General features: G+C 41.4%; 1 protein-coding gene across 9 annotated transcripts in view; it reads left to right on the plus strand.

Moving 5' to 3' along the window:
• HECW1 (HECT, C2 and WW domain containing E3 ubiquitin protein ligase 1) overlaps window positions 1-18,765 on the plus strand; it is a 195,391-nt gene that overhangs the window by 86,022 nt on the left and 90,604 nt on the right. For 6 of the 9 annotated variants that reach the window (XR_014517938.1, XM_083468749.1, XM_083468754.1 and 3 more), the window contains 2 exons: window positions 13,962-14,056; window positions 18,632-18,710. Coding sequence is in view for 8 of the 9 variants with exons in the window: in XM_083468749.1 (XP_083324875.1) it covers window positions 13,962-14,056; window positions 18,632-18,710 (174 nt within the window). In the remaining variant the exon portion in view is untranslated. The remainder of the gene's footprint in view (window positions 1-13,961; window positions 14,057-18,631; window positions 18,711-18,765) is intronic. The other 3 variants (XM_083468752.1, XM_083468750.1, XM_083468755.1) reach the window with 1 other exon arrangement.

An 18,765-nucleotide genomic window follows, 5' to 3' on the forward strand; every position in this document is an offset into this window, starting at 1 on the left:
ACTTCTGTGGTAGCCGAGAAATTTCATAAAGCACTTTTGAAAAATAGACATTGAAAATCCCACTTTAAACTATGCAATGGCTTCAGATGGACTTGGAATTAACCTTATTTGCTATGAAACTATATGAAGCTAACTTCTTCAGGCCTGGGGCCATATTCCCCCATGAGCTATTGGTGGGCAGGGGCAGAGGTGAAAGTGGATAAAGCGACAGGCATTGACTCCTACCTGTGTACAGTAGGCTGCATCCTAGCCACACAAAGGTTAGAGGTTACCACAGATACACACACCTCTCTCCATCTTCCATCCAGGCAAACAAGAGATATTACCCGATTTCAGCGACACATTCCAATGGAGAGTCAGACTTACGATGGAAGGTGCTAGTCAACAATCTCCAGATCAGAGATTGTTACTTGGTTGATGAATGAATAGATGCAGCTTCCATGGTTACGGTGAGCTTTCATCTGCTTATGCCAGGACATTAATTTGATTCATTCAGTTTCTCATGGAGCTTTCCACCAGCTGGTAATTTCTATGTGGGAGGAAAAAATATGCTGTAGAAGAGTTCTATTTTCTGCTGTCTAATTAGTGCTAATAGGAGTTACACCAGTACAACGTCACCACACTATTCTCACACTCTTCAAATGCAATGTTCTGGGAACAAATGAAACACAACATTTCATGGAAACCAGTAGTGTGATAATTACAGTACAGTGGTACCTCGGGTTACATACGCTTCAGGTTGCATACACTTCAGGTCACAGACTCCGCTAACCCAGAAATAGTACCTCAGGTTAAGAACTTTGCTTCAGGATGAGAACAGAAATTGGGGAGTGGCGGCGCAGCAGCAGCGAGAGGCCCCATTAACTAAAGTGGTGCTTCAGGTTAAGAACAGTTTCAGGTTAAGTACGGACCTCCGGAACGAATTAAGTACTTAACCCGAGGTACCACTGTAGAGGCTTGTATGTATTTGGGTCAATTGGTTCCTGTCTTGAATAATGTGGTTTCTCTTTAACCTATGGTGGAGGTGTACAGAGGACTTTCAATCTATCCAGAAGTCAGTAATAGAATTCTTTTTAAAAAGTCTGACAGAACAGTCAGAAACACCAGAGGGAAGTGAAGGGAGGCTCAAATGCAAAATGTACCTGGCATGTCCTAAATAAATGAGCACTTGTAGAAATAGTTGAACAATGTGAATAAGCTGTGGGAAGTTCTGTCTTCAGAGCTGCTATGGTTAACCAGCCTAATTTCAAAGAACACAAAGGCCAGTTCACATCAGCTTCATTGCATCAGCTCCATTGCAGGAGTTGCCAGAAGGACATCTAACCATCTTAGGATTTGTGTAGGGTTTACTCCTTAGTCTTTTCTTATCCCAAAGATATCCTGCAAGGCAGCAGAGGTTTAAGATCAGAGTTTTCCTTCTCCTAGGTGGGCTAGCTTTCCAGGTTGACGAGCCCCATCTGCCCCTCACTTCCTTCTACAGCACATGCTGAAACCACCTTCTTGATGTTGGACCCACTATTGGTCCCATCCGTTCAATCCACTTGAGCCTATCTTCACATGCAGGGGAAGTCCCTAAGTCACTGAGAGCTTGAGACCCATCGTCTACCAGCACTTGGTCCATCTAGCTAAGTACCGTATTTTTCGGACCATAACACGCAGTTTTTCCCCCCTAAACGACAAAGGGAAATGTGTGTGCGTGTTATGGAGCGAATGCAGGCGGGAGGAGCGCAGCGTGTCTGCCTGCTTGCCTGCTCTATGGCTTTTCTGCAGCCTGTCCTCCCCTCCTCCCTCGCTGGGAAGCCGGCAACAGCTGAGCGCAGAGTGTCTGCCTGCTTGCTTGCTTGCTTGCTTGCCTGCTCTATGGCTTTTCGGGGAGGTGGGAGAAGAGAGGCAGCTCGGAAGCCGGCAACAGCTGAGCGCGTGCAAAAGCCAAGGTCGGAGAAGGAAGACAGCCTCTCTTTCTCAGTGTCTGCCTGCGCTATGGCTCTCCCTTACACACATGTAAGCAGCTCTTACTCTGCTTTCTTTACAATGAGCTGGAAGGGGGGACAAAGAGGGCATCCCCTTCCGTCCATCCCCCAGCACCTCACCGGTAAATTCAAACAAAGTGACTTACAAGGCTCGTGTCCCTGAGTCTCCTCCTCTTTCTGCTCTCATTCGAGGCAAGGCAGCTGCACAAATGTGAGTTCCCCCTCTCTCTTCCTTCCCTCCCTCCCTCTTCCAACTTCAAACAATATTGGGGGGCAGCCAGGTAAGCCCCACCTCACATACCACAATGGGGAGTGGGGGATGACTCCCTCAAATATTTAATGGGGGGGAGGCACCTAGGCCCATAGGAATTGGCTGCTTTGCCTAGGACAAATGTGAGCTCTCCCTCCCTCTTCCAACTTCAATAAAATATGGGGGGGCAGGTACAGGTAAGCCCCATCTCACAGACTGCAATGATCTCAAGACAAAGTGCATGAATGGCAGTGCCCATCAGCATGGGGGGAGGATGACTCCCTCAAATATTAATGGGGGGGGGAAGGCACCTAGGCCTATAGGAGTTGGCTGCTTTGCCTAGGAGAAATGTGAGCTCCCCCCCCTTCCTTCATCACTTTATTGGAGATACCATACATTACTGACAGTTCCTTCATCATTTTCTTGCAGAAAACTGTATTTTCTTGCAGAAAACCTCCCCCGTTCTGATAAGGATGATAAAGCAAAGAAGACTAGCATATAAGATTCCTTTTAAACTAGAGGTAGTGAAATATGCTAAGGAGCATGGAAACAGAGCAGCAGAGAAACATTTTGGGCCACCTCCAACAGAAAGAATGATAAGAGATTGGAGGAAACAGGAAGATCAGCTGCAAAAAGCAGATAAAAATAAGCACACTTTTCGTGGACATGCTGCAAAGTGGCCACAGTTGGACGTGGCCATGAAAGAATGGATCACACATCACCGGAATAATGGCATCACAGTCTCCACAAAAATGATAATATATGAAGCCAAACACATTGCTTTAGAGAAAGGCATTCATGATTTTACTGGCTCACCATCATGGTGCTACAGATTTATGAAGCGATGTGGCCTTGCTATGCGCACGAAAACTAGAATTGCACAAAAAATGCCAGAAGAATATGAATCAAAGATTCTGTCTTTTCATAAATTTGTAATTGATGCTAGGAAGAGAAATGGATTTGAAATTGGCCAGATTGGGAATATGGATGAAGTCCTGCTAACCTTTGATGTGCCATCTAATAGGACTGTGGATCTGAAAGGTGCCAAAACTATTGCTGTGAAAACCTCTGGACATGAGAAAACCCATTACACGGTTGTGTTGTCTTGCTGTGCAGACGGCACCAAATTGCCACCCATGTTAATTTTCAAAAGGAAAACATTTCCAAAAGAAGTGATTCCACGAGGAATTGTTGTACATGTTCATGAGAAAGGATGGATGGACGAAAATGGAATGAGAGTATGGGTTGAAAAAGTGTGGTCCAAACGTCCTGGAGGGCTTTTGAAAAAACCTGCCTTATTAGTACTGGACGAGTTTAGAGCACATATTAGCGAAAGTACAAAAAAGTGTTTTAAAGAAGTGAAGACTCATCTAGCTGTAATTCCTGGAGGTCTTACCAGCCAGTTGCAACCTCTCGACGTTTCCATCAACAAGCCATTTAAGGTCTTCATGCGAGAAGAGTGGAACAAATGGATGGCTGCTGGTAATCATGATCTGACACCTACTGGACGAATGAAGAGGCCCACTATCACTCAAGTTTGTGAATGGGTGAAAACATCATGGCACTCGGTGAAGGAGGAAATCGTTGCACAGTCATTCAAGAAATGTGGCATTAGCAATGGTTTGGATTCAAAAGAAGATGACATTTTATATGAAGATGGCGAAGAAAGTGATGCCAGTGATTGTGAGGAGCTGAACTTCATAAATTCTGACTCTGACACTGATGAGTTCTTGGGGTTCACAGAAGACTAGAAGAGTACTCGAACCTAAAATTCTCTCTTCATTTGTTAATGACAGTGATGATGGTTCTTAATGCCACTGTTGACTGCTGTTCACTTTACATGATTGTAATATGATTCTGATATACCGGTTGTTTAATAAATAGTTTAGTACAACATTTGATTCAGAATATTTTTTTTCTTGTTTTCCTCCTCTAAAAACTACGTGCGTGTTATGGTCAGGTGCGTGTTATAGAGCGAAAAATACGGTAATTATCTTCATGGACTGGTAGCAGCTCTCCAGAGTTTGTGGCAGGGGTACTTCCCAGTCCTACCTCAAGATGTCAGGGAATGAACCTCAGCATGCAAAATGTTAGCTCTACCACTGAGCTCCACCGCTCAGTGCAGTGCGAGGTTGTGTAACTCAAATCGTTGGGTTGTTTTTTTTAACATTTGCTTTCCTCCCTGCCCCTGCAGTATGAGGCATTTCTGCTTTCTTAAGCCACTGTTTATTTCATATTATGCTGAAAATGCATGATAATTAAACAGTTTGATTGTTCCTTTAAAAAAAACCCCAAAACCCAAGAACATGACACCATAAATAACCATTTACACAGAGACCATTTTATCACCAGACACTTATAACTTGAATGAAGAACAGGGTACATATTTTTGCAGAAAGAAAGGCGCAACCCATGCATTGCATATTATTTATTAATATAAATATCGTTCTTTTCAGAGCTAACAACTAAAAGCTCTTGATTCTCTTCTCTATTTTGCATCTAAAATGGAAAAAACCCAAGGGGTGCTTTAGCCATTTGACTACCAAACCCTTGGATCTGTCCTATGTGTTTTCTCTTCCCTTGAGTGCTTGAGAAGTCTGAAGTAAGATGACTTGAGACAAGTCTGGTTTTGCATCCTGGTAGAGATTGTCCAAAACAAGTGAATTGTTCGCAAAACTAAGATGAGGTGTTTTGTACTACTGATGCTCAATAGGGAAGTCAGAGCATTTATGTTCTCACAAGTTAGATTCAGATAATTCTAAGAATTCATTGTTGTTATTGCCACACGAGTATTTATCTGAACAAAAAAAACATAATATTGGTGGCTTTTTCCCCACTCCGATGCAATCAGATTTAATCAGAAGCTATAAGAATCAACAAATGACTCTATGATAAAAGACTGGAAGATGCAGTAAGTTCTGAAAAACTGCTTAGACCTCTCATTTGAATTCCCCAGCTACACAGCTCTGAAACATCTGTCTTCTCAAATGGAGCATTCCCTGTTGCCATGGAAATATTAGGCTAAAAATACCATAAGATGTGTAGTTGACATAAAAGAAATGCATGCATATTGATTCTGAATGTGGGATAAATATTCAGTGATTAACAGAGCTGGCCTCATTTTTGTGTATGTGTTTAAATTTTATTATCTGAGATTGCATAATTTTGAATTTAGTGAGTGTGGCTTTTGATATGATTCATCCAGTCCAAAGCTACCCACCTATCCTGAGAAATCTATCCAATATGCTATCAATAAAATACATCATTCTTCTAGTATCAATACACAGGAGTAAAAGATTATGCCTGGAGCCAAATTAAGACTGTTTGCATGCACTTTAAATAGACCTCTGTTATTATACTGCACGTGTCACCAGTGTGGTGCCTGCAGGTATATATATGCTCATAGAGGCTTTCCTTCCTTGGTGTCCACAGAATCCCTTTCCCAGCACTGAAATTAGTGTTGAGAGAAGCATGCTATTGTAGCCAGAATATTGTTGCCATGTGTGTTTGGTTGCTTGGTATGTGTGGTGTCCATGACAGTTTTTTCAGTTTGCAAATGTGCCCAAAGGCCCCAAAACTCAGGGCCCCTGTAATACTTACCATTGTGGGGTAGGGGTGAGGATTATTCAGTGTTTTAGCACATAAACGCTGTTTGAACCAGGGCAGAGTTGAAACTATTCCCATTTTTTCACACAGTATTTGAAAGGACGAAAAACTCATTCCCTTTTGGTCTTTCTTGCAAAAATGTTCATTTATTTGTTTCGGTTGCTCTGTGCTCATTTGCCCTCAGATGTCCTTTATGTAGCCCAAGCCAACCGATTGCGTTGATCAACATGATTTCGTTGCCAATGTCTGGTGGCATCATCGTGTCAGATATAGAGTTGTGGGATATCATTCTATTTATTTTGCAGTTCCTATTAAGATGTTATAGCCAGTGTGATGTTTTCAGAAATGGTGCCAAAGAAACAGCAACCAAACAAAACAGTGAAGCTAAACCGCATTGAAATATTCACACACAACCTGTTTTTTATTAAAATGAGAAAAAAGTTAATCTACTGAAATGCACTGTTTATTTCAACTTTTAAAATCAAAACTGGTGAAAACTCTGTACTTCCTTGGTTTCCACCTATCTGGTGCTAATGATTTGAAGCACCTTTATAAAGGTGCTTCTTTTAAAGACATCTGAAGGCAGCCCTGTTTAGGGAAGTTTTTAATGTGTGACATTTTAATGTATATTTAATCTTTGTTGGAAGCTGCCCAGAGTGGCTGGGGAGACCCAGCCAGATGGGCGGGGTACAAATAATAAATTATTATTATATTATGATCATTACCCTAGGGGTCTATTTTTCTTCCAATTACAATATACATGATGAAAAACCAAATGCAGCAGAGTTTATATGCTTAGAATGTGGGTTTCCAAGCTACATTATTAATGCAATACATAATATAGGTGAATGAGTGAATGTTTATTATTATGGCAAACAGTCAGCATACTTAATATAATTGTGTTTTTAAGTATTGGTGAGACAGGTACTGGCCTCTGAAGTGAACTCCAGGTGGAGTTCCACACATGGTCCTTTAGATCTGAAAACATCTTAGCTCTGAAATATCCTAAGAAAATGATGAGCAGTCAGATAAGGGCTAAATGGAAAGAAAGAAGTAATTTAATCACACAGTAGTGATCAGTGTCAGTGTCCACTGTAATTAAGGAATGTGAAACAGTAATCTGATCATACTGTATTATCACAAGGTTGAGTACAGTGCTGATTTAATTTATGGGGCCTCTATATTGAGCAGTAATCAAGCCAAAATGCAGCGATTTTTCTTTTCAATTTAATTCCCTGTTTGCACAGAAACACAAATTACTTCCCAATGGTTTTCCTGTCTTCAGTTTTTTAAAACCATTTGACCAATCAGTGTTTGCTAATAAATGCAAATGTAGCTTAATTTCCTTGTTTGACAAAATTGGTTATAAAGCAACTTTTTGTGGTTATATTTCATCTTTACATTATTTGCAAGGAAATGCTTAGCTAAGGATGAATCAACTTGTTTCGTAATTAAGCAGACAATGCCATAAAATAAATTTTAACCTTATTTTGATACTCTCCACTGTTGATCAAACCTTCCTTAACAGATTTGTAGGGAAACACTCAACAGTAAATATGTGGGGTATGTTTTCAGATAAAATCAGTTTTAGCTGTTCCATGAATAGAAGTTTGAGAGGATTTGATAATCCAGGATGGGGAACTGGCTTAATCTTGGCATTGCTGCTTTTTATATTGAAGATAATAAATCCACCCCTTCTAGGGAAAGTTAAGCTTCTAAAGCCAAGCTAACCTTGAAGAGCAGAAAGGATTATAAAGAACAAGTGAAATTCCGAGTGAAAGGATATTTATCTTGAAGAAGAGAGCTAAAAGAAAAAGAGGTAGTACAGTGGCACTTTGGTTCCCAAACGCTGAAAACCCGGAAGTAAGTTTTCTGGTTTTCAAACATTTTCCGAAGCCAAACATCCAATGGGGCTGTCAGCTATTGTTTCCTGGGCACCTGCACCAATCACAAGCCGTGCCTTGGTTTTCAAACATTTCGGTCAAATGGACTTCCGGAATGGATTAAGTTTGAGAACCAAGGTACCACTGTATTTGGCGCTTTTGGTTTTGCTATTTTGCGCTTTTGTTTTTGAGGCTTTCTCGGTAATTTGTTTTTGTGACTGTGTGGAACCCAGTTCAGCTGATTGATTGATTGATTGATTGATTGTGAGACTGCGGAAATGGATATAAGTCCTCCCTCCAAACAATGACTATCATTAAAGCAAGTAAGGGGGGAAAAAATTACCGTATTTTTCGCTCCATAAGACGCACTTTTTTCCTCTTAAAAAGTAAGGGGAAATGTGAGTGAATGGCGCTGCGCAGAGAGGTAGAGCTGCACAGCGCCCCTTCAGTGAAGCGGGGGAAGGAACAGAGCCCCTTCTGTTCCTCCTCCGGCTTCGCAGCGACGCGCCTGTCCTGGAAGCCGGAGGAGGAACAGAAGGGGCGCTGCGCAGTGAGAGAGAACTGCGCAGTGTCCCTTCAGCGATGCACCTGTCCTGCGAAGCCGGAGGAGGAACAGAAGGGTCTCCTTCTGTTCCTTCTCCAGCTTCGCTGAAGGGACGCTGCGCAGTTCTCCCTCTCAGAGAGGGAGAACTGCGCAGCGCCCCTTCAGCGACGCGCATGTCCTGGCTTCTGCCTTAGCCCTGCGCAGCCTCTTCGGGCAGGGGGAGCCTTCATCCTGCTGTCCTGAAGAGGCTTGGCGCGGTTATCCCAGAAGCCAGAACAGCCACATGGTATCCCAGAAGCCAGATCCCTCTTGCTGTTCTGGCATCTGGGATTCAGAATATTTTTTTCTTGTTTTCCTCCTCCCAAAACTAGGTGCGCCTTATGGTCTGGTGTGTCTTTTGGAGCGAAAAATACGGTAATTTTAATTTTCATCTTCTGCAATACTGTCTTATTTATTTTATAGTACAGTACATTGATTATTGTTTTCATTTTATGGATCAGTGGTCTTGTTAGAGAGTAAAATTCATGTTAAATTGCTGTTTTAGGGGTTGTTTTTAAAGTCTGGGATGGATTAATCCATTTGGCATTACTTTCTATGGGAAAGCGTACCTTGGTTTTGAAATGCTTTGGTTTTGGAATGGACTTCCGGAACAGATTAAGTTTGAGAACCAAGGTACTACTGTATATGAATAGTTCTAGGAACTGATTTTACCTGAATGTGGGAATTTTTTACCTAGTGCCATGGAAGAAGATCCCCAGTGAATCATTTTACATATTGTAGCTAGAGATCAGCCATTGTGTCCACATATGGACTTCCTCTTTTGCTTATATCTAGCAAAGAACAGCACTGGCAAAAAGGAAGGTATTCAGATTTGCACAGGAATGGGTCGTCATTGTGCCACCATCCATGTACGATACAGTTTCAGTAGTAAAAAAAGAAGAAGAAGCCAGATTTGCAGTGAGCCTGAAATATGAAGCTGAAACATCCCAGGGAAAGCAGTATTAAAGTGCCAACAAAACTTCTTTCACACACAGATTCCCTTCTTTTTTCCTTTTTTTTTTTTTTTGCAATACTAAATGCATTGCAGGTTGTAAAATGACCTGATATCCTCTTGATATTTTAGAAATTGTTGGGTTGGCATGATAACTGATATACACACAAGTGCTTTGACATTACATCATCTCTAGGGAGCTGGATGGATTTGCTAACACAACTTCTGTCAGCACTAATGGAAAAGAGAAAATGACCTTGGTTACCTGATCTAGTGAACTCTTACTGCCAAGAGAAAAATGGCAGCCATAAATTTTCCACAAGGAATTAAGCTACTCTGGGGTTTGAACCAAGGACTTCAGGAATGGAGGCTGGGATCAAGTTTGGTGAGCCACAATAGTGTGGCACGCAAAGGAGAACTGACAACTGTGAGTGTTTGACAGTTTGAAGCCACTTGATTGGCCAAGCCTGATAGGAAATACTAGGACCCACATCCTGAGTTTTGCTTGGCTAGCAGAGCAGTAATTTCTGCTTCCTCTTCTTCAGGTTCCTGCTCAGGCTTAGGGAACCTGAGCCAGAGAACATACTTGCTTGTCTAGATTCAGGTATGGATTCCTTTGTCCAAACCCTTATAGTAGCCAACATTTATTTGGGACCTATAAATAGGGCACTCAGAATGAACAAAAACATACATTAGTCCTTACTTGCATTCCAGAAGTTTCTAACCAACAATGTTTTTAACTGCATATAGTTCCCTTGATTAATTTACTGCACCCATTATCACAGGATAACTTAGCGGATTCTCTCGTTCCAGCCTTAAATCAAACCCCTGCTGTTTTATAAGAGTAGAATTATAGAACTGCAGGGTCATCTAGTTCCAATCCCCAGTAAAGCAGGAATATGGCCATCTTCTGTAAAATTTCATGTAGGCTTCAGTTTTGTTTATTTTCCCTATCTGAAGCCTCTCTTTTGAGTTTTGTCTAGATTTTCTGGCTGCTTGTTTGAGCAGAAGATGTTTACACACTTTCTTTATAAGTCTTATCTTTTTTATCAGTATTCAAATGTCTCTTCAAATGTGTACACTTTATTTGTTATTTCTGTAGCACCTCATTAGCACTTTACAGTATTATGCCAGGATCAAAAAATTATGCCACTAGTTATTCCTGCCTAATGAATGGGAGCTGGATTTCTATTTCTGAAGTCTAGTGCAAGAGCCTGTACTTCAAAGTATGTGGCATCCGCAAGCTCTTGGGCTTGCCTAAGGTGGCTCTTTGGATCTAGGCCCTTAAGTTATTCATTCTCACGGTAGAAGGGCAAGAGGGAGGATTAGCAAAATCCTACCTCACAGTGGCCAGGATCCAAAGGGCTTCCTGAGGTTTGCTCAAGGGCTTATGTGTGCCTGCAGGACTTTTTACTTTAGTTATTTGATTTTACAGCAGAGTCATGTGCTAGATCTCAAAATGCTTTTTGAAGGTCCCTTTGGTTTCAAAAGAAATTTGTCACAGTGTAAAGAGAGCTGCTGTTTTAGCTATACACATCTTTGAACTTGAAATCACTTATTTGAAGAGAGGTCTTCCATGTTTACCATGAACGCTTTGATATGTTGGATTAACCTGACTCTCCTGACAAAATCTAGAAAAGCAGTGTCACGCAGGACCTTTAGAATAAGACTGAAATCCTAAGTGCACTTGCTTCCTAGTAAATGTGCATAGGGTCATGCTATAAAGTTTATATTTGGGCAACATTTACTTTTTAAGTCAGAGAAGACTGTGCACAAAAATGAATCCGCAGGGCTAAATTAATATTAGCTTTGTTAGGAGATATATTCTTTGGGCACAGAGAGAACTTCAGCAGGTCTATGTGTACTCATGTTTCCCTCCCTTTTTCTAAACTAAAAACCTTTCCTCATTGATGAGCTGTCCAGCCCCATGAACATTTTTGTTGTCCTTTTCTGAACCTTTCCCAGCTCTACAATACAGTGGTACCTCCGGTTGCGAATGGGATCCGTTCCGGAGGTCCGGCCGCATCTCAAGGAATTCGCAACCGGAGGACCGCTTCTGCGTATGCGCGCAACATGATTGAGCGTTTCTGAAGTTTATGTATCCAGAGGGTACGACTGTATCCTTTTTGTGACATGGCAACTTGAACTGTACACAAGTATTCCAAGTGTATTCCAAGTATTCTCACCATAGATTTGTATAACAACAACACTGTGATGCGGGCAGGGTTCAAACCTTTTACTGATGATCTGTAGCATGGGATTTCCGTCATGCACTGGGTCAACGTTTTCATCAGCATGACCCCATGATCCCAGTTCACTAGTTCAGACTCCATAAGCATTTATGTGAAGGCAGGCTTACCTGCTCCAATGTGCATCACTTTTTACTAATTTATGTTGGAACCCATTAACCACATCAGGCCGATTAACAAAGGTTGCAGAGATCTTTGTTTACTCTTACCACTTTTGTCATCCATAAACCTGGGCACCTCACTACTCTGCCCTAACTGCAAGTCAATTATGAACAAGTTAAAAAGCACAGGACAGTTTAAAAGGTCAGGAGAAACAATTGGAAGTTTACCAATTCTTATTTCTTTATATACTCTGTATTCTTGAAAATAAATATGTTTATTAAAAATAAATGACTCCCAATAGTGATCCATTTGTTATATCCTTCCATTGTCAAAACCATATATTTATTCTTCCTGTTCTTTAAATGGGACATTTTCTCTTATCCCGCAAGTGCTAAACTTACTCAGGAGCTGTTGGTGAGGAGATATGCGCACCCAAACCTGGTGATAACAAAATAAATGATGTTCCAGGTCATTTTGTGCATAAGCCTGCCCCACCCCATTCCACCCCCTTCCACAGTTGAAAATGGCGCCAGTGTTGGCAGCCATGCACTTATCAAATGCACATGAAATGGTCACTGCCTGTACATCATGAAGGAACACTAAATAGCAGTGAAGTCTTCTGGTGCCGATTTGCCACTGGTGACTTTGTGAGCCAGTTTTTTCAAATGAAGTGCAAAGCTTTCATAAACCATATGTCAAAGCATCCTTCCAGCTCTGTCTGATTGTCAGCCAGGTCACAATCAATAAAATTTTAATCATGGGTTTAAACAGAAGGTCAGAGTTCTCTCCCAAAAAGATAGAAACCAGACATAATTTGGGATCGTGTAGCAATCTCCTGCCTTGCAGATAGCTTTTTAAAAGTCCAAACTCAAAGTGAAAACTAAAACCAGTATCAAAATGGTAAAAAGAAAAGGCTAACTAAGCATGCCTTAACACAGCATGTTTCAAATTCTCTGTGTTCAGATTCATAGGAATGTGATTGCTTAGGCACCCCTGAGCATCTATAGTGGAACCCTTCATGCGGCAGAAAATTGTGCAGCATGTTTAGGACAGACACTCTTCATTTGGGACCTCCCAGTTACCCTAAATCATCCTGGAACCTGGCATGGAAAAGCTCCATTGCAGCAGTGGATTGCAGGGGGAAGATCAGTAGTGGAGAACAGGTGGACTTTCAGGGAAGCTTGTTCCTAATCTTTGCATTGAGGAGCTCCCTGATCAGCTTCCAATAAATTCCTTGGAATACAATTTGAGAATCACAATGTCTGCTGTTACTATCAGATTACATTGTATGCCTTACAATGTATACAGCAGCATATTGCCTACTAAAGGCAGCACCAGGAAACTGAAAAGTTTAGATTATTTGTCTTCAAGGCATCTGGTGGTTAGGCAAGCAATTAACAATGCAATCCTATCCATGTCTACTCAGAAGTAAGCCCCACTGAGTTCATTGGGACTGAGATAAGTGTGTATGATTACATCCTAAAGGGATTTATTTGAGCCTGTAGAGAGGGGTATTTACAAACTTTATTCCATTCCTGGTGCTCCGTATTACTGTTCAGGTAGAAAGAGTGCAAGTAAAAACTCAGTAATTTAGAGAGATCAGTTTCATCCCTTTATTGTTTGTGATGCAGTTATTTTGATATCATCAGACTTTTATTATACATGGCAAATGAGTAAAAGGTTTTGCTGCTGAGCTGTTAAAATTCCTGCAGAGAAAATTGCTGAATAAAAATTCAATCTGAGCTTGCAGTTCAGCTGCTGTGATCACCCAACTTGATTGCATTCCAGAATAGACATGTACAAGTCCTGCTCACAGTAGGATTGAGAGTTCTGTACCTTAGCAGCCACTGTTTGACTCCTGTTTCAATAGGGCTGAGCCTAAACTTCTTACTTCATCCTTGTGTTCTTTCTCAACTGCATTGAAAAGTGCCTCTCACTTTGAACTAATTTTCACCACTAAGTTACAACCATTTAAGCCTATTGGCTGTGATAGCATACATTATTTTGTCCATGATGTTATGTCTTCAACACCTGAATGTGCAATGTCAAATTTGTGGGCAAATTAGGCTGATAAATATATGAACAAAAAAGGAAGGAAAATGGTTATGAGAAGCAATAGCTCATGGAATAAAGGGATGCTGACAATAATGTGGATGTTTGGTGGCGTGGGCATTTTTTGGCAGTCTGTGTCACATGCTCTAGTTTCTAAGCAAAAATTGCACAAGGTTCAGAAGAGCTCTCTCATTTTATGGCAAGGAGAAGCACTGCAATTTCAGAATGAAATTTTCTGCTCTATGATTGACTATACCTAATAGATGAAGACCAATAGCTACTTGTTGTTAATCCAAGATGACTTTTTCTTTTAGCTGAAACAAAGATCTGCTTCAAATACTACCATGGAGTGAGTGGGGCACTGCGTGCAACAACCCCCAGTGTGACAGTGAAGAATAATGCCGCTCCTGTGAGTTATTCTTGCTTCTTTACAGTGCTCATCAAGTAACTTTGTGTTGCCTTTTGACTTTGTCTTAAGACCCCCTACTTTGTTTTCAGTTCTAGCTGTGAGGTTGCAACACCTTTCAAAGAGGAACAAAGTGTTTGCTTTTAAGAGCGAAGAATCACATGGATCAGGACTCTGTATGATCAGGTCTCATGCAGTGGATTCTGTTCACACTGGGAGCTCCTCCACCACATTATTTTAGTGCCACTCACAGCTGAATGAAGCTGGGGCACGGAAATCACATTGCAGAAAGGCAGTGGGTGGTGAGGAAGAGACACCCTACCCCCTCTGAAATAAGTTTTCAAATATGTTACATCTAAACATTCTGGTTAAATCAGGATCATTGGCTTTTTAAAATCATAAACAGTTTTTAATGATGAATGCAGATATTTCTAGGTTCAACCAAGGTCCTACATTGGTTTATGCCAGCTCAGAGAGTTAGTTTTTATTTCAATATGACATCTCAACTGCATACATAAGTGCTCTCAAAAACTGTGGCACTTGGAATGGAATATACAAAGCAGATAACAAAGAAGAAACTGGGGTGTGGGTGGGTGGGTGTGAGTGTGTATATATACACACACACATACTTGTTCCTATGAGCATAGAGAATATCATTATAAAGGCCATTTGTTTGTTAATGGCTTTGATGCACACATGATATCTCTTTAGCCGTTGTACTGCCCAGATCATGTCTCCTGTTATGACCATATAATAGAAGCACTAATAGCTTGTACATAATAACACTGTAATCTAACAAATTATATAGAGATATGTGATTGCAAAGTACATCCATAAACTTCCATGCTTCAGTGGCTCTTCTGAGCTCATTACACACATCAGGTAACAAATTCCCTTGTTTAGATGGTACTGGTCAGTTGCAAAAGCACCACAAATCTTAATATGGTTCTACTTTAATGGCTGGGGAGAAAATCAAGGCAAGATGAATGACTTACTAAATGATAAGGGTACGAGATTGATTGTCACAAGGCTTTTAAAGGGCTGAGAAACAGGTGAGCTCACTTCTTGGGCTAAAATGAGGAAGGAAGAGAAGGGCTGTCCATCCTCCCCAATGTACATTTCCTGCAGCCATAGAAGGCCCATTATCTGAACAGGATTTCATTTTCTAGGTTACTGCGCAATGACCTCATCACTCAACAGCCATTTTAGAAGTTCAAATGTCTAGCAACTATCTGGGGTTTTCCTCCCTGGGGTATTTCCTCCCTCTTCATGATCTGTTCTTCATGTACTTGGATCTTCCATTGAGGCACATATTTTTTTTTAAAGGGGTGTTGTATAAAAGCTACATACCCTTTAGGGGGAAATGCCAGATCTGTTCCCCTGCCCTACAGGAGCATGCTACTGTTTTAGTCTTGGTTTCAAATGTATGGTGGCATTGGATCAAACTAGATGCAGCACGGCTTCCTCATGTTTGGGGCTCTCAGCACATTTCTCTTTCTAAAAAAGAGTCATGGGGAGGGTGGCAATTTGGGTTAAAAGTGTTTCTCAGTCTAGTGAAGTGAATGGAAATTGCACCAGGGAAAGCTTACTGAAAAGGAAACATTTTTTATTATCTTTAAACATACTCTTAATATCAGGTCTGTTAGGTAAGGTTTTGATTTTTTCATACAGGGAAGTTCTGTTATCTGAGCTTTAATTATTCATTGCTCTAGGCTGGACAGATGAGCAGTGCAAACCTATGCACACACTCTCGGATGTAAACCCCGTTGCATTTGGGGGCATACTTCCGGGGGGGGGGGATGGAGGAGAAGTTTGATTCAGTACTGATTTAAAGCTGAATCCATCCAATTCCCACTTTCCAAAACGATGTGCAAACTGAAACACAGTTAGCCTTCAAAATTCACATTTCCCCCCCTGAATTTTGCAATGCAGATCTCCAAACAAACAGTTCCAACAGAAATGCATATATTTGGGGAAAGTGAAAAGAATATATAAAACCGCATTGTTCAGAATAGTACATAAAAAAATGTGTTTATTAGGAGAAATCCATACCAAATGCTGGTGAATTTTCATGATTTTTTAAAATTGTGTATTACTACAAAATGTTGAGTACTGAATTTAAAATTGGAATAATGAGAAACTGAGAGAACTGAAACTGACAGCTGCCTCCATCCCTACTTCTAGATAAGTATACATATGATTGCACCCTAAGGGCTGGATTCAACTAAATAGTTGCACTAGCAGAAGCTAGGGCAACAAGTACTGCTTGTGCAACAGGGCTTTCCTCCCTCTCCTCCCCCTTCATACTCCTTGAGTCCCCCAAATTGGCTCGGGGGGGGGAGCAGTTTGGAGAATGCCCAGAACAGGATTCAGGGGGGAGTAGAGAAGACACTGTTTCATTTGGCAAACAGAAATGCTTGACCTATCAGAACGATTGCCTTAGCGCAAGGTTGAATCTCACCCAAGATGTGTAGCCTCTCATCTAAGCCCTGATTAAATGGTGAATAACCCTGAAAATAATTTGGGTAAACAAAGTTGTGTTGCAGTGTAGCAGACCACAACTGGGTATTAATTTAAAATGTAAATAATGAAAAAGTCTGTACTTGAAGAGCAAAATTCAGCAAAACCAACTAACCAGGTTTTGCAAGTTGTTCACTACCTAGAAACTCTTTCAGAGGAACATCTGGCCAATTTTTTAAAAATGCTGATTTTTCTGGCCTTGATTGTGCTTTGCTGGATATTTTAGGGAAGGAACTTGCTCATACAAGCAGCTCTACTGAAAGAGCAGCAAAAGGTCTAACTTAATGTGAATCAAGCAAAGCAGCTATGATTAGTGAGCAGTTTGCTATGCTAATCTCACTCTGTTGTACCTTGCCAGGATTGCTAGAATGGCAACTTGGAGACTGTTGAAGTTGTGTTGGGCTTGTGCTTTGCTGCCATGATCTGAGTGGTGAATGAAAAGGTCCCAGCATCATTACTGGTGGGCACAGAGAGGTACCACTGGTAACAGAGGGTAAATATTTGTGAATGGCTAGTGGCACTCTGCAGGCACCTTCCCCTTGCTGATCAAACAGCTAAGTCTATATGCATGTGCCACCCCTTTTCAAAGAGCTAAAATGCCACTACTACTCAGGAGCAGAGGGGATTGGATTCCATATTTTCCCGGCCAAACTTGCTGGTTTCATCTTTTTTCAAAAACAGCTCTGAAAGTGCAGCTCTGTGATGTTGTACATGCAAAGGTATTTCATGTTGCCAGGATGCCACATATCAGCAAGGGTGACCAAACACTTGAGGTGGTAGATGATTTTGTCTACCTGGGTTCCACCATAACCAGCAACCTCTCCATCAACACTGAGTTGCACAGGCATATTGGCAAGGCAGCTATGCCAATGGCTCATCTCTCCAAAAGAGTATGAGAGAATGTGATCCTAACATCCAGTACCAATATGAAGGTCTACCAGGCCTGCATGCTGAACACACTGCTTTATGGATGTGAGTCGTGGGCAACTTACAGCTGCCAGGAGTGACATCTCAATGCCTGCATCAGGAAGTTTTGGGCATCACATGGCAGGACAGAATCTCAAACAAAAATGTGCTCTCCCAAGCCCATATTCCTAGCGTGTTTACACTGGGAATAGTCATGTCCGTATAATGGAAGATGGCAGGATTCCAAAGGACATGCTCTGCAGTGAGCTGATTTCAGGCACCTGACCGGTTCTGTGCTACAGAGATGTCTGCAAATGTGACATCATCATCATTATAAATTTAGATACTGCCCTTCACCCGAAGATCTTGGGGGCAGTTCACAAGATAAAAATATAGGATAAAGGCACAAAATAGTTGAAAAGAAAAGAAAAATTCTTGGCAGAATCAAAATCAACCCTGCCACACGAGAATCCCTTGCAGACGACCATTGAGCATGGAGACAGACAGTCAGGTTTTGCATCCATAGCAGTGACCAGAGAAAGAACGGCTGCTGGGAGGAGGACAGAGAGAAGAAATGCCATGGGGCTTCTGCAGCAGCTGCACCAGACACCTTCCTCTGTCCAAGATGCAACAAAGCATGTCTCTCCCTTATCGGTCTCTACAGCCACAAGCAGATGCTGTGTGACAATGGCACACTCCTTCATTGCCTCCTGAGACAGACAGATGCAAACCAACAACAGGAATCCATATTTCCATTTGTTAGCACAAACAGTTACTTCCAAAACGAACAATGAGTGACCGTATTCTGGCAAATGCCTTATCCCACCCCCACCCCCCTGTAATAAGTGTTGTTTACAAACAGTAGGATAAGAGAATGCTCTTTTTATGGGCATTTAAAAGATTACGGTAATCCGTTGCTTCATCTTCCCCTTCTCTGAGATGATGTTCTCCAGTAGCCTCTATTTCCCCTTTACTGGTATAGCATTAACTTCTCAAAAGAAGTGTTTTGATCAATAGGTGCCGAATGAGTGCTTGTCATTGATTTGTTCTTGATTGCAACCATAGGAATAATAGTTATTAGGTAGCATTGTTGTTTTAAAAAGAAAAGCAAAAATACTGATGCCAGCTCTCTTGCTATTTTTCTCCTTCCAGCAGATTTTTAAAAGCATCACCAATGAAGATTCAGTCCAGGGCCAGGGAAGCAGAAGACTGATCAGTTTTTCATTGTCAGGTATGCCTTGCTCTGATACACTTTTGTACAGAATGTTTCAGCAACCCCAAATCAT

Source organism: Podarcis liolepis (genome assembly GCF_965112155.1).
Source record: "Podarcis liolepis genome assembly, chromosome: 12".
Classification (NCBI taxonomy): domain Eukaryota; kingdom Metazoa; phylum Chordata; class Lepidosauria; order Squamata; family Lacertidae; genus Podarcis; species Podarcis liolepis.